At 42.3% G+C, this 24877-nt stretch overlaps 1 protein-coding gene across 2 annotated transcripts in view; it reads left to right on the top strand.

The window, feature by feature from the left end:
- LOC109981873 (glutamate receptor ionotropic, NMDA 2C) overlaps nucleotides 1–24877 on the top strand; it is a gene marked incomplete at its 5' end in the record, with an annotated part of 41836 nt that overhangs the window by 5982 nt on the left and 10977 nt on the right. The window contains 8 exon segments of one of the 2 annotated variants that reach the window (XM_065949932.1): nucleotides 3080–3145; nucleotides 4126–4287; nucleotides 5144–5484; nucleotides 5938–6052; nucleotides 12662–12873; nucleotides 20766–20934; nucleotides 23367–23520; nucleotides 24029–24154. In XM_065949932.1, the coding sequence (XP_065806004.1) occupies nucleotides 3080–3145; nucleotides 4126–4287; nucleotides 5144–5484; nucleotides 5938–6052; nucleotides 12662–12873; nucleotides 20766–20934; nucleotides 23367–23520; nucleotides 24029–24154 (1345 nt within the window). 2 annotated transcript variants of the gene reach the window in all.

Raw genomic sequence — 24877 nt, 5'->3', positions numbered from 1 at the left:
AGCAGAAAGCGTCAATACTTAAACGTTAACTTCTTTAAAATGCTGCTTATGAGCTGTACGTCCCTCCACAAGAGACCGAAGTTCCCGTTTGTCGACTTCACCACAGAAATGTGAAACGACACACTCTGCACACACACACAGATAGACGTATATCGAATTCTATTTGTGAGCGAGCATCTGTGTGTGCGACCTGCTTCCTGTTTGACCCACACTTTTTGTCTCTCAGCACGGAGGGGGGGAGTGGGGGGGGCGGTTGCAAGCGCTGTTCTTCACCCCCCCTGTGGGAGCCGAGCAACAACCGTGTCCGTCGTCTCCCTGTCACATTACCATACGCTCCTGCAGCGGGACTGCTAATTACGCCTGTGCGTGTGACAGCCGCACCGCCAAGGTGGTGCGAACAAGAGAGGCGAGGAAGGAGCGGACCGGAACGGAGGGGGAGGGGTTAACTCTGTTTGATTTCAGTGGAGAAAAGTAGGAAAGTCAATGAAGGTTTTTAATCAAATTGAGTCAATGTTGATGGCTGATGAAACATGCGTTGAACTTTTTAGAAATCGGCATCGTGATGAAGACGTTTGCAAGACCTTCATCGCAGCTAAACTACAGCAACGTCTGTGTGTTTTGGGTTTGTGACACTGAAGTGAGCCAGATTTCAGCTTGAGCTTTGACAAAAACGAGTATCAGACAAAGAGCAACTATATCCCCAACCAGAGCTGCCAATCCAGAGCCATCTTTTATTTATTCACTGTCAGCCTGACATGCTTTTGTACTGCTATTTTTATAGCTCTTCTGGTGAGCAGCCCAGTCAGTGGTCTATGAGAGTTTCAGCCTGCGGAGGTGAGTCTCTCTCTCTCTCTCTCTCAAACGGGCTCAGGCGGAGATAAAAACCGGTTAAAGTGAGTGAAGGAGAGAAGCGGCTGTGATATTCCTGTGGTACTCCTCGGGCTGAACGTCTCTCTGGGGCTTTGCGGGGACTCTGAGCAACAGGAAGGAGGGATGACAGTCAGTCACCTCAGAGACTAGAGGATCCAAAACCTGGTCCCAAGAGGCTCCTGACAGTTTAACACTATCTCCTCGTCTCTCTCTCTCTCTCTATATCTCTCACACTCTCATCTATCATGCATGACTTTTCCATCTTCATACATGTGTGACGATTGAGATTTCACAGATTTTCTCCATCCACTTAGTGAAGTGTGCTGCGGACATATTACCCTGATCATCACCCTCTTGCACCAGCTCCATGTCCATTAATAAATGCAATTAAAAGATTTCTACATCTGGTGAAGGCCTGCATGGTCTTACTCCTGCTTACATCACTCATTCAGAAATACAGGTCCTTTACATTTCCCTTTTAATGCATCCAGTTTTACACAATTCCAACTTAAAAGGCATGACCAGGAAATCCTGACGGCACAATAAATTTGGTGAAATGTTGAATAGTTTTCGAGTTTTGCTTTTGAGTGCAGCCTATGTTTACTATGTGTACTGTCCTTATGCAGTATGTGCACATAAGGTACTGGTGTTCCTGTGTGAAATGAAAGGTTTTGGTCATTTAAAGGCCCAAAATTGTATTTGAAAGCCTCCTTTAGACCCATAACCAGCATTTAAATGACTTGATTTCAACATGTTGTTATAGTCTATTAATAAGATTAAAGACATCCATATGAAGACCATTGTAACAACATCATAGTTACAACTCATTTTCAATTCAAACCAAATTTTACCCAGTTACTTTATGTCATCAAAGTCTTTTCCTGTCAGTGACTCAAACATCACGCGGTGTAACTTTTACTCCTTGATAAAAATGTATTGTGTTGCTGACAATGCTAGCTGACCCTCCCAGTTGAAGAAGGCTGATGGTTACGGCTAACCAACACAACTATTTAGATTTTTCTTTCTCAAATAATTTTCTCACAGCGTCTGTATCTGGCCCTCTCACTCATCACTAGACCACCCCCCCTTCCCCATCCCCCCACAATCATTGTAGCCTACTTTTTTCGAATGCTGTATGAAGGACGCGGGTTCAGCAGGCTGTGATAACTTCCATCTTATCTGTCAGCCAACAAGAACACACAGTATGCAAATGTATGCCCACACACACACACGCGCGCGCGCACACACACACACACACTGTACATCACTGGTCCTCCCCTTCTTGACAGAAAGAGAGCAGCAGGACTGAGTCTTTGCAGTTTGAAGACACTTGCACCAGCAGATCGAGGATGAATAAGGACAATCAGAGCTACATTGTGACATGTGAGAGACAGTAAAGGTGATAACTGGGATATAAATATTCATCAGCACATTTTCTTGTGGGACACATCACTCTGCATGTCTAGGTATTGTTGTAGGGAATAAGAGTGTTTTGGAAAGCTGCAGCAATGTTGTTCATTTTGTCCATTTTTCAACTCTCAGTGCTTTAAAGGACAAAGCAGATATTCATGAGGATTTTTTAAACATTGCATAAAGCCAATTTAGCTGCAGATTTCCCAGCGTAGCTCACGGAAAATGTATTCCTTTGCTTTTTTTTCCCCCTTTGTCACTTCTCATCAACTTAATTGGTGGCGGTTCCGCTGCGTTGCTTCATGACTTTTAACAGAGATGTTTTTTTTTTTTTTTAAGTAAAAAAGTATGCTTATAGAACAAGTGGACAAATTATTATGAAAGTGTACTGTCCTTGCAGTGGCAAAGTTTTATTCAAATTCCAATGCTCTGCAGCAGTAACAATGTTAGAGCAGCAGACTAGTCAACCTGAAGAACCCTCGTGGCTGTTAGCTTCTATCGTTTCAGAAAGTTGAACAGTGAATTTTGGTCAGCGGATTTGTCCCTGATATTTTACCTGACCTCATTCTTAAAAGAGAGAAATACTTTACCACAGTTTTTGACAGCTGTATAATGAAATTCGTTGTTTTTACGATGTTGAAACTCAAGAAGGCAGCTACTGTAACAGCAAACATCCATTCTGCTGACTCATCGTTGAGTCAAACCGGCTCTGCAGAAGTTTTTTTATCCACCTTTCCCCATGAAAAGACTTCCCTTAGAATCCCTAAATATGTCTCTCTCTCTTTCTTTCTGTCTACAGTCGGAGGGGTCGTCCTTCTTGCAGATGGGAGCGTCTCTGGAGCAGCAGGTTATTTGTATGTTCAAGGTAAAGAAACATGTCTACAGTGTCACAGTACCAAACCTCGATTGAACAATGTTTCAGGTCAATCCTACCAACTGGGACTCCTCAAGCAGATCGGCAACATGTAGGGACATCTTAATAATCAGTAGGATACCTGATCTGAAGGACCAGATTCACACAAAGAAAATCTGTTTTTGTTAGTGTGCCAATTACGAGATCAGGGGAATTTTAGTTATTGATGCTTTGGGAGTCAATATGAGAATCTGAGTTAAATCTGTTGTACTTCATTGTGTAGTGGATACCTTGACAGAAACACCCAGTGGGAAGTTGGAAGGAATATGTTTTTTTCATTGATTCCTCTTAATGCACTTGGCGGAGGTTCAGAGGGACCGAAACATTATGACATTTCTTTTCTGGTAGGTTGGTGATGCCTAGCAAGAGCAGTGTGCGGGATGGTTCAATGTCCTACGCACCTACTTCATACGAAAGTTGGATGTGTGAACACCTCCTTTAAAACATGAATCCCTCTTAAAAAGGCGGAGTTCGTGCAGCCCGTGTACAGTACGGAGGAGGCAGTCCTTGAAGTGGGCGCCCCAGGTTCCACTCAGACCCTCGGCTCCTTTCCTGCCCGTCATCCCCCACTCTCTCTCTCCCCCACTCTCTCTCCCTCGCTCTCTCTCAAGTGCAATGTTCAAAGACGTAGTTCAAATATCCTAAAACCTTTCGGCAACAATTAAAATATTTGATTTTAACATTTATGCCTGCAGAATAAATTTGTAGACATAATATCACAACAATTTGTCCTCTCATGACGTCCATGTGTCAGACTTAAGCGACTGGTTTCCTCCTGTTTCTGCTCTTAATGCTAAGCTAAAAGTGACCGCGGAAGCCGGATGTTGAAGTCTTATCATCACCAGTCCTTAACAATATATATTTTGTGCCCACCTTTTATAACCAAACTACCTTGGGTACCTTTTGATTTGACTTCCTACTTCCTGTTTCAGCTCATGGAGGAGTACGACTGGGGCGAGTTTGCGGTGATCACCAGCTTGCTGCCAGGCTACGACACCTTTGTGGATATCGTTGAGTCCTACACGGATACCTCTTATTTCCTGTGGAATTTCCAGGATGTCATGTCTCTGGAAATGTCGGTCGGGGCAAATGACGTGAGGACCAGGCGCATGCTTCAGCAGGTGCAATAAGACATAGAATCCTTGGGTTTTTGTCGAACCAGCTATTCTCTAATTCATCTTTTAGTTGAAGTTCAAAAGCAAACAATTCTATCTAATAGCTGATTTCAAACAAGCTCTTTAAAAAGTTGTGTTTCACAATAAAAGCTTTAAAAAAAAACAGATGTTCTGACTGAAGCTATGCAGTTACAGCAGTTTAGCATCACTAACTTTATAACTGTCAGGCCCCAAACATATTTCTCACATAACAATCAACAATCATTTCTAAAATAAATGTTTGACTCCGATGTTTTTATAGTTGTCTACATGGGTAAACGTGTTTTATCTTCATTAGCTTTCTGACAAAGATTATGCTAGCACGGTCATGTTTTCATTCTGTAATGGTGTGTATTTTACAAAAAAATCTATTTTAAATCTTCCAGCTTTAAATGCTTGAAGGTAAAACGGAGTTGTCAATGTAATGACACACATGTCCATCAAAATACATAGTTTACAGTTTTATCTCGACAGGAAGTTCCGGTTAGCTACGTCATTTTGTCCAGAAAACAGTTAAGCTAGCAGTTACTTAACGTTATTTTCTTTCTTTTTTTAAATGACTTAGGTCGAAGTAAGGACTGGTGTGTGTGAAAGACGGTATCAATTTAGTGTTTAAATTGTTTTATTTTAAATCTGGTGTTAGCAAAAACATCAGAACTAGCCCTGAGTGTGAACTGAGAAACAGCTAGTGTTTTCCTGCTCCTGATAATCTACAACTTCTGTTCATGTTTGCGTTGAGTTTTTTGCCTCTCTCTTTCCTGTGAGTCATCACTGACAAAAACTTTCCTGTCTGCAGGTGGACTCTCAGGTACTCTTGGCGTACTGCTCCTACGAGGAGGCGCAGTACTTGTTCCGTCAGGCGGGTGAGGTGGGCCTGCTGGGGCCGGGCTACATCTGGATCCTCCCTAGCCCGGCCGTCGGCAACCCCGACAGCCCCCCACCTGCCAGCTTCCCTATCGGAGTTATCGGCGTCATTACGGACCAGTGGAGGAAGAGCTTGCGGCAGCGGGTGAGGGAGGGCGTCGCCATCGTAGCGAAAGGAGCCGAGAGCTTCAAGAAGCAGTACGGATATATTCCTGAGGGACACGGAGACTGCAACAAACCGTCGAAACAATCTGTCAACATCACCCTGTTCAGGTGAGGGCTTTTGTTTTGTCGGCCTCAACACAACTCGTTATTGAGTTATTGTTGCTGATGCATGGAAAGAAGAGCACTTTCATGCGATCTCACGACCACAAAGCATCCAGTTTTAAGTTTCAACGTTTCAGGCGGACGTGATCTGAGAGCAAATGAAGTTGGATTAATTATGTACAGCCAAATCTGTCATGGCTGTATATCGTAACAGCCAGAAAATCACTCAGCAGGAACACGTTGCCCTCCACCAATCAGCCGCCTCAATCATTCCCTAATGAGCTTCTTCTTGTCTCCCACGTTACCCCCCCCCCCCCCCCCCCCCCTCCCCTCCCAGGGGAGCTTTAGGCTTAATTAGGAGGTGATCATTGTGTGTGTTTATCTGTGTAAATGAATATGCTAATTCTCTTGTCCTTGGTGGCATATTTTGCATGACTTTATGTTTCTATGGGGAATCAGGCACATGCTGAACGTGACGTGGGAAAGAAGAGATCTGTCATTCAACAACCAAGGCTTCCTGTCCAACCCGGCCATGATCCTCGTCGCTTTGGACCGGGAGAGACTCTGGGACAAGGTAATGAGCGACCGGAAACTGAATAACAAAAAAAAAACCACAAAAACAATACTGGCTCTGATGGCACGGGACAAAGAGATGTTTGATCTCGTGTATGCTGGCTCACTGCATGACACAGAGTACAGAGTAGTAACAACTGTACAGAGGACTGGCATGAGCTGAGACGATCAACCACAGCATAATAAATCTGACAAAGATCAAATGCATGAAATCCATTACGGACTCCCAGATAACTGACGCTGTTGGCTGCATTTGCAAAAAAAATATTCCAACACAACCCAGTAATCTCACGAATCTAGCCTTACATATGTCCATGAATCAAAGAGTAAAACCTGGAATTTTAACTTAAAACAAAGCTGACCTGACTTTTAGTAACAATTTACCTTTGAAGATTCTGAAAACCTGTTTACTCCTCCAACTAGCTGCCTTAGACTATATACGTGATATGACTTACGACTCAGAAGTGGAGTATGTTATTTTGATCAATATTACTACAACCCTGCGCTAAGGCTTTAAAGGACCTTAACTGATTCACTTAGCTGTGAGTCACATCGTTCGCTGCAGCGCCAGCTGTGCAGTCTGTGTTGGTTGATGTCCAAAATCAGCAGGACAAACTACAATGACTAACTTCCCGTTGTTTCTAAATCACCGGCATGCCCTTGTCGTCTCTCTTACCTCACAAATCATGTTTTGTCTCGCACCTCCGCTCTGGAAGCACGGAGCTTACGCCTGTTGCAATGGAGGTGTCGAGATGCATTCAAGTTGGGGGGAAAAAAAGGCGAGAAACAAAGTGGATTAAAAATGTTACAATTGATCATTAAACAAATCCTATCATACTCTGAACACTGTAGATATCATTTCAAATCAATAACATTGTTTGTCTGTGTTTCCGTTGACGCAGCAGCTTCCACTTCCTCCCATTTCATCATCAGGGTGCCGTGCAATTTTCTTCAGCATTTTCAGCCCCCCTGCACACACACGCACACACACACACACACACACACACTCACACACTTTTCAACGCCTGAGGCTGTGTTGAAAAAAGTGCGCCTAAACAGAGGGACCTGAATGTAATCTCACAGCTACAGTTGAACTCATTTATTTCTACCCTGCAAAGACCAACCTACTTCATCAATGTCGCCTCCTGGATGCTGTGTATGTATAAATGTGTGTATGAATGCGGACATGTAATTGTGCTGAAGTGGGGTTCAGGTTTGGATGTGTGTGTTGATCTTACAGCCACAAGCCAACCTCACAATCACCTAATCCATACATTATGTATTCATGACTTACAGACTGGGTGTGGATGTGTTGCTGTTGCTTCCACTCAATTTTAGCAATCAGGCCCCGTGTCCACCTGGCGTTCTTTCCGGGCAGAAAAGCGCTGACTGTGCGCTTGGGAGCTCTCGTATGAAGCGTTTGTGCCCTGAGAATAAAAGTGCTGGGCGTCCGTGCCGTCTCTATGACAACAGTCTGTTGACGACGGCTGCTGTATGACCGACACGGCTCCGTTGCTTTTTACTGCATGTGTTATATTTGAGATTGTTTTTCTCACGATCAGACACGGAGCAAAGAGGATGTGGGTACAAGACACGATCAGTAGGAGGCTAAAATATGGGGAATATCTTCTATTTTGAAAAGAGTGCTGGTGAGGTCAACAGCGCCTTTTCTGAAAATATTTTTTTAAACTCGAAACGCTCAGAGCGGGCGCACAAAAAAGGCAAAGAGCTGCGCTTTTTTTCAGGTGGCCGACAGCTGCTTCAAACACTCTGTATTTATATAAAAACTATTGAAAAAAAAACAGGGCCTAAGACACCACTTATACGTAGAAAGATACTCCTGAGCGTGCTCCATTACGACCTGCTCAGTCATCATTGTCCTCCTCCTTTTCTTCAAGATGTGTCTCATCATAGTGAAGACAGGAACTGGTCTATCTGCTCTTTTCATGTGTCTCTCCTCCTTTGTGCCACTGACAGTTTAACATGATGTTGTTTCTTATCACTGTCTGAAGAGGCTTTTGGGTGACAGTCTGGAAAGTAAAGGTCCCTTTTTCTGCTTGGCCACTTGGGTCTTTTCTCCTTTTTTCACTTTGACGTACCTCAGCTCTCCCACCTGTGGATTAGACACAGAGAACGGTTTCTTAAATGGGGCTGCTGTGGCTCAGTGGTTGAGTTAGTCGTCTGTCGATTCCCAGCTCATGCAACCACGTGTCCAATGTGTCCTTGGGCAAGACACTTAATCCCAAGTTGCTCCTGCTGCTTTGTCAGAGGCGTGTGCATATTTATGGATGGGATTTTAGTTACTGATGGTCACTTTACAAAGCAACCTCTGCCATCAGTGTGTGAATGGGTAGGTGAGACCTCTCAAGTCAGAAGACTAGAACATAATTTTACAAGCTCAAGTCCATTTACTGTGTAAAGCTGCAGTCAACAATGTTGAAAACATTCAGACGATCAGACGATGGTGTACCATGTGCTTGTCATGAGGAAGCTACAAAGATGTATCACCTGTCTCTGCATCTCTGTCCCTCTTAATTGAGTATAGATTTGACCAGAGAGTTTCTTTAAAACTCTTCTGCCAGAGCATCAAAGCAACCAATGATCAAGTATTTGGTTGTTTTGGCTTTCTGCTAATTTGGGTGTCTACGTGTGCTTTCACTACTCTGATTAACCTCATTTCCAGCAGGAGCTCACAGCAGTTTTCAGAGAAAAAAAACAAAAAACAGACTCTGATAAAGTGTCTGCATGCTGATTGCCCAGCACCAGACAGCAGACAGACAAAATGAACGACTTGTCTGTGAACGTGGTGAAGCATGGAGTGCCAGATATTTGCCCGGTGAATTGATGGAGACCAAAAGCAGAGCTAAAAGAAGAATCTGATTTAGATTCTTCATGTGGACAGAAAAATCACTTTTAACGCTGATGTTGCAATCAGTGTCATAAATGAATGAATTTCCACAACCAGAACTGTGATATGACATTGCAGATGACATATATTTAAAAAGATTGACAGGATTTTCTCTTTAAGTTTATGGAAACAGACAAATAAAACAAATAAATGGCTCTATGTTAAGTTTTGACCTTTGCTCATCATCAGTCAGAAGTTGCTTGACAAAGTTATATTTAATTGCAAAGTGGTGACAGCAGCAGCAAGTATCTCAAAACATCACAAACAGAAATCAGCTTCTTAGCTTCATAGGAGGGGGAATCACTCTTTCCATTGGGCCTTCATGAGAGAAAATGGGTGCTGAGCTCGGTCCTGTTGTTCCAGGTGCTGGCAAAATGATGGAATTTAATCTATAGAAATTCAATTCAATTCAAATAACGTTATTGATCTGTTAGGAACTTCAGTTGTTAAAAGGTATCGGTGTGCACGCAGCTCATATGAATGACAGCACAGCACAAAAACAACAACATATGACATCAACATTCAAAGTGCAAAGAGTCCTGAGTGAGTGAAGCTTATAGATCTATGAGTTTTTGCAGATTGTCAGACGTTGCTCAGCATTTTTATTTACATTATGAGAAGGATTTGGCAGGTCTAACAGTTATCATGCTGAAGGTTTCTATGTAGCATCCTTTAGTGTTCATGGATTTGTTTGTGAATCCAGAAGTGGACTTTGATTGTTTATGTGTGCTGCTGCGTCAACTCTCTCAAGACGAGTTTCTCCCAAAGGAGACACTTATGGCCAATTTGATGTAATCACTGTTATCCACCAAGAGTTTGCTCTGGCTCTGCTGCCACACATGAAGGCAAATGCTGAGTCAGGTTCGGCTATTTGCTCGACAGCCGGGTTGTTTGTTCTGTCTCAGAGCCGCCTGAGTTGCTATCATTGCTACCTTTACAAAGAGGAATGATTGAATAATGGGTCTTCTGTTTTCTGCCCCGACTCGGTCCAATTCCACTGGTTTGTCATCAGGAGGTTTCAGATTGTATTCTATATTCAATTGTGTTCAAGGAGAATTACGAGAGGTGCATTCGAAACATGTAGGAGCAAGAGCGTAATGTCATCAATGAAGTCAGAGTGTCATCGTTGAAAATATTTTCAGTTTTTTGAGCAAAGCTGTTGAGGTGAAGTCTGAACAAGTGTCTCTGTAGCTCATGGTAGTGATTTGGCTGTACTGACTTCAGCTTGGAGCTCATTTATCCAATGTGACGCCAGAACAGAGGAGAGCATTGACCGAGAAGGAGCAACCACAGGTTCGTCTGAGTATTTTGACAGCTAAAAGTCTGAAGGCAGAAGAACTCAGTGGTGGTAGCCGTGGTGTAGAGGGTTTAATTATACCTTGGAGGTATGAGGCAGTTCACCCATGGTCAGTGGCGATTCTAGAGTCTGTTGGGGTCCCAGGCAAGACATATTTGGGTTGGTCCTACAACCTGCATTTATTACCATTATATCTGCCATTGTCCCCATGCTCACTCTGCTTCCTCTTTCTTCCTGTTTCTGTTTTCTCTCCTATCGACGGATAACTCCTCTACATTTTCCACTTTCACAGCAATGCTGCATGCAACGCTTAGCAAGGCAACAAGAGTGAGTGCTTTCAAATGGGGCCTTAGGGATCAGGCAGGAATAAAGACAACAATGTGAAAACGACAGGCTACCTCGCCTTTCCGAGTTGATTTGCTGTTCATTTGGTGTCTTGTCTTGATATACTGCGATGGGTTACACCATCAGGAGTCTGTACGATTTGTGTTTAATCTTTAAATTGACAGGATTACCCGTCCGAGTCGATCTCCTCTGTTGAAAAAAATAGACTGGCCATGTATTTAGAGTGGAGCGGCACTTCTGGCCATCCCAGAGACAGACTACGACACCTGCAGTGGAAACACAAGCATTTACTAGAGAGGCCACGATGTCTCCATGTTGTAGCTGTTTACAGAATTATGCGGCGGGGCTGTTTTTACTGACAGGTTTACCACAACTTTACCTCTTTGCCTGTTTCTAGATCCATCACAAGTTAGGTTGTACACTGTATTACCAACCAATTTTCAAGAATGCATAACAATTTGACACCTACCAAACAGTGTGTTAAGTTTGACCATATCCGGTAGATGACGGTGTCTGCTCAACATGCTCTGTGAGAGAAAAAGAAAAACTGTGAGAATCCCATAAAAGACAGATTGAAATGCACGATGATTCACATCTCTGTGTCTTCAGTCTGTCACAGAAACAAATCATCGCCTCACACTTCATACTGTACCTTCATGCTGTCGTCTGAACCATCCAAGTATGACAAAGTTAGAGCGCTAGTGTAAGTGAGCAGCAGAACAAATCACCAGTCGATGTGAAAAAAGAGGTTCTCATGATGCTGTGAGGGAGCGAGTTTTACATGCAGTAAGTCGGCGCTGGCTGAGCTCAGTGTGGCTCATTAGGTTCGGCTGACGTGACGAACAGCGCTGGCTCTCACACAGAGTTTCGCTGAGCTTGGTGGCAACATCGAGGGGATTACTCCTTGTGTGGAGTGACATTACTCAGTGCTTCTGGTCCGAAGTAGCTAATTCTGACATGAAAACAAAATAAAAAATACTAATAATCAAATTACTAACCAACATTTTGAAGCAGCGTTTATTTCAAATGCACACGCACACAAGGAAAACAAAGTAGCACTGATCACATGAGCAGTTTCTATTTATGAACAGTGACATTTCAATTTGTCTAATCAGTTGAAAAAAGAAAATGAATAATTGAATAATCAACAACACATGCTTGGATGTATAATTAAATCGATGCTGTCAGTTTCCCTCTTTGTTTAGTCCATGGCTTTTTTTTTTTGTCTCACTCAAAGACTTTTCCGTCTCCTCAGTATGCATAAATCAACTCTGCTGCTCTTTGATCTTCTAATCCTCTTCATCCAGGTCAGCACATGCTAATCTTCACAAAATAAAAAAAAAACGTCTCCCTGTAAAGTGTGTACGGACGAGACAGGTGAAGCGAGAGAGGGTTGACATGCGGGAGGATATCAAAGCTGAGAGTTTAACACTGATGCCATTGTGAAGGAAATGTTTAGATATGATACTGAAGTAAAAGTTGTCAAACAGCAGGGATGATGTAGTAGGTTAGAAGAGAAAGTGTTGCTTTAAAAACCTCACAGTAGGAGGCGTAAAATGTTGCTTTTATGTGTTTGTAACTGATAGCATCCCTGTTGAAGGTGGAGCTAAAATCATTTAAAGGTCACATATTATCCACCTCCAACAAGTTTGAAGTAGTCTCAGAGCTCCCAAAAACATGTCTGTGAAGTGTCTTGTTCTAAATCCACTCTGATCCTATATTTGATCATGCCTATAAACCCCTTTATTTCAGCCCTGCTCTGAACAGGCTGTTTCTGTGTCTGTACCTTTAAATGCAAATGAGCTGTGTCTGACCACGCCCCTCTAAAAGGGGATGCGGCTTAGACGTTCTTGGACCATGCCAGATTGGTTACAGTGAGTAGGCACATTTAGAGAGCAGATCAAACACATAGTTTTAGGAGTGTCACCCACCTAGGGGAGGGGTTACTGCCCTTTGTGATGTCACAAAGGGAAAATCTCCAAACGACATGTAAAAACTAAATTACTGACTGCAAAAATGACTACTCAAACTTTGTATCATTTCTTACCTTTCCTCTCCAGGTGGGTACGTATGCTCGAGGGATCCTTCAGGTTCGTTACCCGGTCTGGCCTCGTTACGGCAACTTCCTGGAACAGGTGTCAGATGACCGGCACCTGACTGTGGCCACGCTGGAGGAGCGTCCCTTCGTCATAGTGGAGAACGTGGACCCGGACACCGGCACGTGTGTCCGCAACACGGTTCCCTGCAGGCGCCAGTCCAATCAAACAGAGAGGTACAGACGGCAACACAAATACATGTCCATCTCGATTCATCTGCACATATAGACGAGGGTGGAACATAAGAACCAACATTCAGAAGGAGATCCGGCTGTAACACCGACCATTTCAAACAGTCAACGACCCAAAGCCAGCAGGAACTGTTGGTCAGGTTTATTATCGTATCCAAATATTAGCCGTCAAAAGGATTTCAAAAGACCATTTAAGAGTCTAAATAAAATCACTGTGATGTCAAGCAAACAACAACAATCCCTTCCAGACGATACTCCATGCTTAAGTGGAACACTTGTTTATTTATTTCTGTTGTTATGTTCATACATAACTATAACATTAGCGATATAACGTAAAAAAAAACATGGCTCAGCCTATCAGACATTTCTGCTATGCTTCTGTAGCTGTAACCACAACTCACCACTGGTTAAACTAAATGCAGCAGCCATGAAATAAGATAAAGTAAAAATAAGGATTAGGTTGGATGATTGATCTTAAATTAAGATGGATGGATGGATGGATAAGTGGGTGGATGGATATGGATAGATAGATATGTAGATAACATATAGATATAGCTATAGATATAGATATAGATATCGATATAGCTATAGATATAGATGGGGGTAATTCAAGTTAAATACTCAGCTGAGAGTCAGTGGTGCTGATATGTAACATTTACTTGACATCTCCTCTAAAAGTTGCGTATTATACCTTTAAACACTCTTTATTAAACCATAGGGTCTCTGCTTTTCAAGTTCCACTTATGTTTCCACTCAGCTGTGGCTTGCCGGCCTCTATGCTAATGCTATGCTAGTAACATTAGCCTAGCTGGCTTTGAGTGTGCTGGAATCTGAAAACCTGAATGTAGCTACCTGGAATGCTCACGTACAGTACTATCCCAGTCAACTCAGAAATGACTGTTTTTGCCATCCAGAGACTAAAGTTGAGTTAAGACGTTTCTGTAAGGGGTTGAACAGTCAAATGGGGCACGACGTCTGAGAGGGCGCCGGTGGGTGAATGGTTAGCTTTGCCTCCCATGTACAGAGGCTGCAGTCCTCGAGGCGGTAAGCCCAGGTTTGAATCTGACCTGCGGCTACCTTCATGCATGTCATTCCTAACTCTCTCTCTCTCTCTCTCTCTCTCTCTCTCTCTCTGCTCCATCCACTGTCCTGTTTCTCTAAAGGCAGACAAAGCCCAAAAATAATTCTTCAAAAGACATGCCTGTCTGAGTGTTTCAGCCTTTCCTGGAGCTTGAGCATTTTTCATTTCAAAAGACGAGCCCTTTTCGACTTAACGTGGTATTGCTATCAGTCCTGCTGCAAAGAAAAACCTTTTGTAATTGAAGCGACATAATAAATTAGGTCACCTTAATTTGTGTTTACTTATTAATAAGCGAGACGGTGAAATCAGGACAGTCATAGAACTTTTCCCAGTCGTTGTAAAAACACCTCTCCTGTGTGGAGTTGATAAAGCTGAGCTAACAAAGAGCTAGTACAAAGAGGATACTAGTTCCATAGGTGGGCACATTTATGTAAGACTTTTACCTCTATTGTCTGTGTGTAATTTGAACATAATGAAGACGTTGTGCATCCCTGACTAGCACCAGTTGTAGGTAGACAGAGTTAATAGCTGTTTAATGGCTGTTTTCCGCCATGCTGCGATCTGTGTTTGACACCGGAGGTGTGTTTTTAAAGTGCTTAGACACTCAGCACACACAATTACGGCGTGTTTAATGAAGTGTGGAGGTTTGCAGAGACTACTCAGTTCTAAACTAGGGCAGAGAAACGGAGAGGGAGGGGGCAGATGTCTGTTTGCAGGACTGAATATCATATCACATTTTCCCACAGCTAAGTTTTTGTACCCATACAAAAATGTTACCTCACTTTATTTATATAGAAGTGACTAAGTATGATGCCTTTTTTAAAGGTTTATTTTTGGGCTTTTTATGCCTTTATTTAAGAGACAGGATAGTGGACAGAGTCAGAAGTTGAGGAGAGAGAGAGTGGGGAACAACACGAGGGGAAGGAGCCACAGGTCCGACCTGAACCCAGGCCGCCCGCCTGGAGGACGGCAGCCTCTATTATGCACTTTATAGACTATTTGGTTTGTTTCTCAACAGCAGACAAAGCTCTGAAAAAGTGTTGTCAACATTAACAGCACAACAACTGTAGCTTATGAAATCTGTCTAACATGAGCCCCTTTTCCACTATTTAAGAGGACACAACACAACAACATGCTCTTCAGGCCTGTGTCATCACTTAAACCAAAGCTTCTCTTTGCATGGACCTTAAGCTGGCTGTTTGACCTCTGCTGTTTTTGATTCAAGAACTAATTGTCGAGCTCAACTTTTAGGTTGAACTAAGTTTGCTGATGAAATGCTGATATTCATACAAGAAAAACACAGCCTTCCATATATCTAATGATCTATTAAATAATCTGTTAATTGAAAGTTGAGGACATACACATGTATTTCAACAAATAAAAAGATCCTAAAAGACTCACATTAACATATAAAATAATTTGTTGCTTGTTCCGCACATGTTAAACTGGTTTTGGAAGAAAGTCAGACATCATGTTTTGATGTTTCGTCTGTCAGTGACTGACAGCTTACCTGCCACACCCACCGCACCTCGTCTCTGACTTTGTCACTTATTTAAAGGTCTTCAGGTTCACATTTGCTCTGTATGCTCGAGTTTTGATGTTGTTGCTGTTGGCAAAAAGACTCCTTCACCTCAGACTTCACCTGCAGTTGCTCCTCTCTGCACTCAGGAGGTTTTTTTTTTTTAACCAAAATTCTCCCTGGAGGATTTCCTCTCTCAGCCATGTTGATGATTATGTGGCTACATATTCATTTTGCTGTGTCGTTGACCTGCAGCGACGAGCCTCTCCAAAAGTAAAATAACACACTCTTTAAAGCCACAGTAGGATCCTCCTGACTTTATTGCAAAGAAAATGGCGTTACAGTTACACATCACAGATCCCTTTACTTATTTAACAAAAAAATAATCTGCCTGCAAGCACCCCCCCCAAATCTCATTGGTTTCAATATATTTCCTTGAATCTTTTCAAATACAAAAGACACACAAGTTAAATAGCTGTTTCCCCTTGTTTCCAGTTCTGATCAATCAATCAATCAATCTTTATTTCTACAGCACATTTAAAACAACTTTGATTGACCAAAGTGCTGTACAAGCATAAAAAACACAATATAAAAACAACAAGTAAAATAACATATAGAATTAAGCACAATAAAAACACAATAAATAGGAGAATTAATAATATGTCAAAATGTCAAGCTCAAATTGCATAAAAAGTTTTGATGCTAAGCTAGGCTAACTTTCTGTTGGTCTGCTTTTAGCTAACATAATTAATTTCTCCGCAACAAAACAAACTAATAAACATCAACTCCAACAATGTGGAACCACTATATTAATCAAACTGTTTATACAGTATTTGGCCAAGCTCAAAGTCTACAAGCGCCACTGTTACTTGTAAATTCATTAGCATACATAAATTATAGATCGTTGTGCTTCAATTAATTAGCTATCATCAACGGGAAAACAGAAAACGAACAATACAGCAATTAATGCCATGTTCGCATTCACTCTATTAACACTGTGTGTGTGTGTGTGTGTGTGTGTGTGTGTGTGTGTGTTTGTCTGTAGTTATGTATCTGCTCTGCAGATTGCAGAGATGACCATGGCTGCCACATTAATTAGGGTGATATGTAGCAGCCGTTGTTGGGTGCGATGGCACATTGATTGCCAGTAAAGAAGATTTATCTCTGGGACATGGGGACATCTGTTATAGCATGGCACAGTGTTATCCTGTCCTACCCTCTCTCTGTTTCTCTTAAACAATTTCTCTCTCCGGCTGGCATGTCGCATTATTTGGACTCTGACCAACACTGGGGGGGGGGGCGTAAAGAGGGAGAGAAGTCTGCCGCTGTATAAATCAGTTAATCTTGGTGTGTGGTCGGAGCAGCTTCCATGCTGAGCAGATGTTTAGCATGATTAAAACTTGTTGTGTGGCTCATTAAAAACCTGTTCTTTGGACGGATGATGACTTCTTCTGAGTGAGCATCTATCTATGCGGAACAAATCCGCACTGAAACCCAATATTAAAATGGTTGGCTGTTCGATTAAGCAGTACAACATACGCTGAACACATGCTGTCCGTTCCAAATGTACTGAACTGGGTACAATGGCGTATAAAGTGGAACAAATTGCAAAAAGACCAGAAACATAATGAGCTGCTCTCATTGGATGCTTTTAAGAGGATCTTAAATGACGTATGTGCGGCTGCTCTTTGTTTGTCAGGAACTGTTAATTCTTCTGCTATCTGGCTTGGCCAAGTCACTCTTGAAAAAGAGATTTTTAATCTCACCAAGTTTTTATTCTTTTTTTATAAAAATGATGATGAATCCATACAATTGTTAAAACAATCTGAGGTATTTCCTTCTGGTTGTTAAATATTTTTGTTTTTGTTAAAGGTCACATATTAGCCTCCTTTTCAACAACTTTAAATAAGTGTCAGAGCTCCCCTAAACATATCTGTGAACTTTCTTGCCAAGAATCCATCAATCCATGTCTATAAACCCCTCTATGTCAAACCCTGCTCAGAACAGGCTGTTTCTGTGTCTGTAGCTTTAAATGCAAATGAGCTGTGTCTGACCACGCCCCCTCTGGAAGGACGTAGGTGGTTTGGGCTTTGCACCATGACCAATTGTTTACAGTGAGAAGTCAGACTCAGAGGACAGGACAAACACCTAGCTGTGGGAGTATCACCCACCTGGGGGAGGGGCTACTGCCCTTTGTGATGTCATGAAGGGATGCATCGCCAAACAGCCTGTTTGAGCACACATTTTCTGAAAAGTGGAGCAGGAAAAAGACGGAGATGATGGACTTTTCTCATAATTGGGGGGTTTGTAGACGGACTAGGGACACATATTAGTGTCATGTTAAACTGTATTTTTCACAATATGTGACCTTTAACCCGCTATTTGGCAAATGGATGGAGACATATTTATTGTCCAGAATTTATAAGTAGAATATTGATGTTGTAAGATAATTTACAAAGCCCTTTTTTTAAAATATTCATATTCTGGATATAATTGGAAACACTGTTACTGGGGTTAAGATAAGGAAAATAGCTTTGTTGATGGCATGTTAGTGATGTACAAATCCAACCAATGACCTACCGTGGTCCACAAGTTCCTGCAAAATTCCCATTAGATTATGTGCTGAAGTTTCATCCAGTATCAGGGTAATTAAAGGGGATACCGTGCTGGTTTTATTTGTGTGCACTTCATGCTCCAGGGCTGTTTTGAAAGGTTTGGGTCCATTTGGATTAATTAAAGTAAAATATCAAGTTACAGCTCATAAGTATTCATAAGTATTATTTAAACAAAAGCTTTCTTGTATCTCTGGCACTGGTTGTGGGTTTTTTTTCTTCACAAAGCATGTCCTTTAAGGTTTTAGAGTTTTCTTCAGTGGACTCCACAGAGTCCTGACCTCAGCCCTTTTTAGCACTTTTGGATTGAACTATGAGTCAGACTTGATCGCCCGAGATCAGTGACAGACCGCACTAATGCTCCTTTTGCTGAACAGGAGTAAAATACCTGCCACTTGGTTCTAAAGCCTGAAACCACAAGATCAGAGGCCGTATTAGATTGCTGAGGTTGTGACGTTATGTCTCTGTCGGCCTCTGTTCACCAGCTCCTGTGAGTCACTACAATCTCTCATTCAGCATTTCTTTGATTGACAAACTTGAGCATGTCTTTGGGTTTGCTTTGCATATTTAAAGATACATTGGAATCAACTGAAAGACATGGAACATTAATACAACATTTCTGGATTACAATAAAATCACAAAACAATGATTTTAAATCCTCAAAGAAAAACTACATCTCCCATGAGAACTGGAGTGCACGTACTTATAAATCATCCTTACTTGATTCATCTTTATCCATAAAAATTCACAATGTAAAATTATTCACAGACATTCTCCTATTCCCCTGCGGTCTTATTTAGAGCATAATGTTTTCTAAATTGAAGGGCTTATGGGAACTGGAGTTCATATACTGTAGGTCAATAAATAAACCAAAATATTATATAACTCAATGGTATTTTCTATAACAATTCCATCTATCTATCCATCCATCCATTATCTAGACCGCTTTTTCCTGTTCTGGGTTGTTGGGAGGCTGGAGCTGATCCCAGCAGTTATTGGGTGAAAGGCGGGATACACCCTGGACTGCTCGCCAGTCAATCACAGAGCTTCTCTAACAAATAATTTCCCCAATTTTGCAAAGGAACCCAGATGTTGTGCTTTTACTTTGGTTTTCTGGCAGCCTTTTAATGCCCAAGCTTTGGAATAACATGTACACCAATGAGATACTGTCCCAATCTTTTAGTGATCACATACAGCTTTCTTTGGGTTGGGATTTTTAACACATAGATTTAAAATAGTTCCTGACAGCAAATGTTGCTCAGTGGCTGATACTAACATCCCAGTGCTCATGATCACAGTGGTGATCATAAATGTTATCCCCCTCCTCTTCCTCCTCGTCCTCTTCTCCTTTTTCTTCCTCCTCCATCTGTTCAGCTTTTTTTTCTCCTGCCCTCCTTTCCCTCCAATCTGAAGCTGCAGCCCTGTCAGGCCTCGTCTTGTTGTTCGCCGTGTGTTTCCTGTCTGCCGTTCACCTGAGAATCCTCCTCTCTCTCTCTCTCTCTCTCTCTCTCTCTCTCTAATTCGCTCTCTCTGGTCTAAATCCCTCATGGTGCTTCCCTCCACGCTGCACTAGTTTCTGGGCATTTTGTGAAGAACACACACCACACCACACCACACCACACAACTGCTGCTTATCCTCTAAGGATACTGTACTATATGTGTGCATGTGTTTGTGTGTGCGGCGGAGGGAGACGGCCCAGTTTAAGTGTGCTTGAGTGTGTGTGTGTGTGTGTGTGTGTGTGTGTGTGTGTGTGTGTGTATTGTCAGTGGAGAGTGTATAATGACGACAGGTGGCCGGCTCCTGCAGCAATTAATTAACGCTGCGTTTATCGGAGCTATTGACTCCTATGAAAGAAGCGAGGCTTTCAGAAACGCTTAAAATTCCCCTAAAATGAAGTGTTGGATAAATGATTAACTTGAATGTTAATTACTCACTTGACTTCTTTCCATTCAATCTCCTGCTCATTTATTCACTCACATGCTCTTTTTTTTTTTTTTTTTTTTTTCCATCACGTGTCGGCTTATATGCTGACTCATTGACATACTGCAGTTATCTCAATCACACACCCACAAGCGCACGCTCACACGCAGACGCAGCCCCTGTAGATTTCAGGCCTCCAGCTGCATAAATTGAAATAGTTTTACTTAAAAAAAAGTTTCTTGACTTCATTTTCAATCTGTTTGCGTTTGCCTTCGCTGTCCTATGTTGCTGCGTCTTCTTCACCGCTCCCCGCCCCTCCCGTCTTCTACACCCCATTAGTCAGCGAGGCCACGCACAGGAAGTGATCGTCCCTCACATGCTACACACCTTAATGGCCTTTTATTAGAGGCCATCACAGTCGCTCAACCATCTACTGTCACACAGCCTCTTTATGTAAGTGTGTGTGTGTGTGTGTGTGTGTGTGTGTGTGTTGCTCTTTCTAGTCATCTCCTCCGTCTCCCTGACAGCCGCCTTGTTAACACACATTGATTTTAGTTAATGAAGCGGCCATCGCCTGCCCTTCACTCTTCTGCTGTAGACGATGGCCACTGTGAGCGTGACAGATATTTAGCACTCACTCCCTGAAACAACAACTTAAATCCAAAAATAACAACAGTCCCAGAGGGCTGAGTAGAGAGGGTTTACTGTATTATAGTCGCTTCTTTTTTCCTTCCTTTCACGCAGCATAATCGGCCACTCGGAGTCCTACACCAAACTCTGCTGCAAGGGCTTTTGCATCGACATCCTGAAGAAGCTCTCCCGCACCATCAAGTTCTCCTACGACCTCTACCTGGTCACCAACGGGAAACACGGCAAGCTTGTCCGGGGGACTTGGAACGGCATGATTGGGGAGGTGAGACCGACGGTTGAGTTATTCAAAGAAGGATAAGTCCCTGAATGCAGCAGCTGGTGATGCTGTGTCGGCCAACTGGAGACCATGTTTTTGAATAATGTTTACAAATATTCATCCACAGATCTTATTTAAACGAGTGTTAGCTTTGGGCTTTTTTCAGCCCCCTAATCACATAAATGGTTATTTTTGTGAATCATGCTGCTGAAATGAATGCTCAGTTCAGTGTTACAAGCTGCATTCAGTGACTATTTTTAATTCTCTGTTCAGTGTATTTAAATCAATGCAAGCAAGGTTAGGAATTAATTAAAAAGGGGGGAATTAAATCACCTATTTTTTTAAGACGAGTAATCTACTGTATTAAAAAAAGACATAATTAAAAGATGTATTACAGAAAACATTTAGGATATAACCCATGAGTTAGAAAAGCGACACAATTCACTATATTTACATTTGGCAAGCTCAAGAATGTAACTACAATGCTTCTGTTTTTGCTCGGTTTGGTTCTCCACCAACTCCTGAGAGAAATCTATGGATGTTAGCATGAAAATGCTCCAATCTGTTACCAAGTTAGTCCCATATGCTGTGCAGTGCTGGGTTGGTAAGGTCCAGTGAACTGAGACAGTAAAGTTATTAAACCAAAACAAAGAGCTGAAAGACGCTAACACACTTTATGTAGCTAAGAGGAACGTACAAGGTTGGCTAATGATTCTCTTTGTCATGACTTAAAATGAAACCTTCAACATTCTCATCTGATGTAACCGTGACGACCAATTCCCAAATGAGAGTTATTCCTGTCTGTCTTAGTTTATTTTTGATTTCAAAGAGATTATAAACAGCTGATTGACGTGCCTCAGGATGCTACAAAAAATCAGACTAACAAAACATGACGTAGCAGTTAGCTGCTAGGCTAGGTAGCCAGTTTTAGAGTTGAATTCTGATGAGATCTAGGAAAACAAATAACAAAGAAGTTTGGCTTGACATGATTTAGGAACAACCACTGTATGTAGGTAAACTGAACTCCTGCACTGTTCATTTTGTTGACAAGTGAAAGTGTTAGCGGGTAGCCAAACAGCCAACGTGGTTGTTAACCACTACTTTGCTCTTCTATCAAAACAGACCTTCATTTGATAAAACACAGTTTCCAACCTGAATAACAGCGAAATGTAAAAGCAATCTGAGTGTGACTGGGGCCAGACGCATCTGCCAGACCAAATATAAAAATGTCTAATAACCTAAAAAAAAAAAAAAAACGGAGGAAAAAAAGTGTTTATGCAAATGCTCCTGAATGAAAGAGTCAAACATGAAACTTCAATAACAACAAAACTGCCTCCACCAGATCCTTCAGTTTAATTTCACAGAGAGCAGCCTCCAAATCTTTTAATTAGTTTCAGATCATGACTCATCAAAAGGATATAGCGTGAAAACTAGTTTTTGTTTTTATACGTTTCGGATCAGTCAAAGAATAATTTACTCCGTTTCCTACTCGGTTCTTTGACTCTTCAAATCAATGCTACTCAAACATGGCTGTGTTCTCCTTGAGTTCCCAACTGATGTGAAATAAGCTTTTAATCCATTGACAGTTCCATTTTATCACCCTATCTCATTTTTTAAATGTAAAATATAAAGTCCTTCCAACAACTGACTGACATAATAGTCTGAGTATCCCAAAGCTGATCAGAAGGCGGGCTCTTCAGTACATCCCTCTTTAACTCGTCAACAGTTTGGTGCATATTGTCTTAAGTGGCACTAACATTGCGTGGCAGGTCGAGTTTCTTTGACGGGCGCTTTTCTAGGTCAGTGGTGTGGGGCCATGCATATACATATGGAGCTAATAAACAGTTTCCTCCCACACACGCAGCCACATCAAACACATGCTGCATCTCAAAGTAAAACGACCCCAACAGGTGTTCCTCAGGAGAGGCCTTCGAGCTTGTGTTTCTGTGCCTGCAGGCGCTTTGCCTTGTCTGTAGCCCAGTGTGTGTGTGTGTGTGTGTGTGTGTATGTGTGTGTGCTCTATTTATTAAAAAAAACCTCTCTGCAAAATTCCTGCTTCTCAGAAAGGCATGCTTGGATATGAGCACTCCTGAGATGCAGCTTTCTCTCTCGCTGGATGCTCCTAATGATGAGAAAAATATGTTTCCTCATCTCTGCAGACAGCCATTATTAGAGTCATGCGTTACGATAGCGCTTGCTGCGTTGTGACATCAATGTTGAAAAAATAATTTGCGCTCAGCCTTTCCTTGGGGACACTGGGAAGCAGATTTTGTTGTTCCAAAATACACCCATTCAGGTCTACTTTGAAGGATTCTACAGAACCCCCAAAAAATATCTGGGTCGAAATGCAGGACAGGATGTGTTTACACTTCTTTACAATCAATGCGTCACTGTGCTTGTACTGTACTTAACTCTATCGTCTGTCTTTCATCTCCCAGGTTGTGTATAGGCGAGCCGACATGGCCATCGGCTCTCTTACTATCAATGAGGAGCGTTCGGAAATCATCGACTTCTCTGTGCCGTTTGTAGAGACGGGCATCAGCGTCATGGTCGCCCGCAGCAATGGGACGGTTTCCCCATCTGCCTTTCTTGGTGAGAAAAAAAAAACAACAGCTTTCTCTTCATCCATTTCGGTTCGATATCTGGTCGTACTAAATCCATCATCCTGGAGTTGGATGTACAGTAATTCGGCCATGTTTCCATCTACTTTCTCACCGCTTTCCCCCCCAGGATGGCCTACTTAAACAAGTTCCATCTCTGCAGACGCTTCAGGAAACTTCCCATTAAGCTTTCATCCCGTCGATAACCGTGGCCTACAACAAAATCCCTTTACTCGCAGCAAACACACACACACACACACCTAAATCTCCTTTTCCAAACCCCCAAACAAGAAAATTCAGCACAAAATCCCAAACAGTGAATTTTCTGTCTTTGCATTTTCTCATCAGTCGCCTCTCCTTCTTCTTCTTCCGTCCTGCTGCTATCCTCCTGCCACATATGGCGACTCTCATCACAGGCTGAGGTTTAAAAGCAGAGAGCACAAAAGAGACTAACTTTAATCCCTCATGTTTGTTCCTTCTCTTCTCTCTTTCTTCTCCAGAGCCCTACAGCCCAGCAGTGTGGGTCATGATGTTTGTGATGTGCCTGACTGTGGTGGCAGTGACGGTGTTTGTGTTTGAGTACTTCAGTCCTGTCGGCTACAACCGCAGTCTGGTCAGCGCCAAAAGTGAGTTCCTAACCGCTTTGTTTCACTATAACTGCTAGAGCTGATCCTTCTTCATTAAAGTGAATAGTTTAGGAGTGAATAATCAAAGAGGAATGGATAAGAAATTGGACATACTCCAGTAAAGTCCATCTTTTTTTGCGCTTGGGAGCTCTTGTATGAAGCGTTTGTCTGCGGCACGTCTGTCCTGTCTCTATGACAACAGACTGTTAACAACGGTCGCTGTATGACCGACAGTGCTCTGTTACTTTTTACTGTATGTAAAGAAAAGAGGAGGCGGGTACAAGACACGATCCGTAGTCGGCAAAAATACGGGGAATATCATACATTTTAAAAAGAGCGCTGGTGACGTCAACAACGCTTTCCTAAAAAAAGATTTTTAACTTGAGCACTCAGAGCAGCTGCGCATAAAGAGGTGGAGCGCTCAGAAAAAAAAGACACTGGGCGCTGCGCTCTTTGCCCGGGCAGCCGCCTGCCTCTTTTCTCATTGAAAACAATTGGAGAAAAAAAAAGCGCTAGGTGGACAACGGGGCCTTTCTCAAAAACAAATGAAGTTCATGCTTTTACATTAACTTGCATCATGAGATTCCTGGGAATACCGGTTGCTGTATTTTGTGTCACTTCTTAATGTTTCAATATGAAACAGTACATTTTGCTCCTGTTATTTCCATTTCCATCTATATTAAAAAGGCAATCATCTTCTGAAAAGGTAAAGGGGTACTAATG

This window comes from Labrus bergylta, chromosome 21 (genome assembly GCF_963930695.1).
Source record: "Labrus bergylta chromosome 21, fLabBer1.1, whole genome shotgun sequence".
NCBI classification, from domain to species: Eukaryota; Metazoa; Chordata; class Actinopteri; order Labriformes; family Labridae; genus Labrus; species Labrus bergylta.
This window is presented reverse-complemented; position numbering and strand designations above follow the sequence as displayed.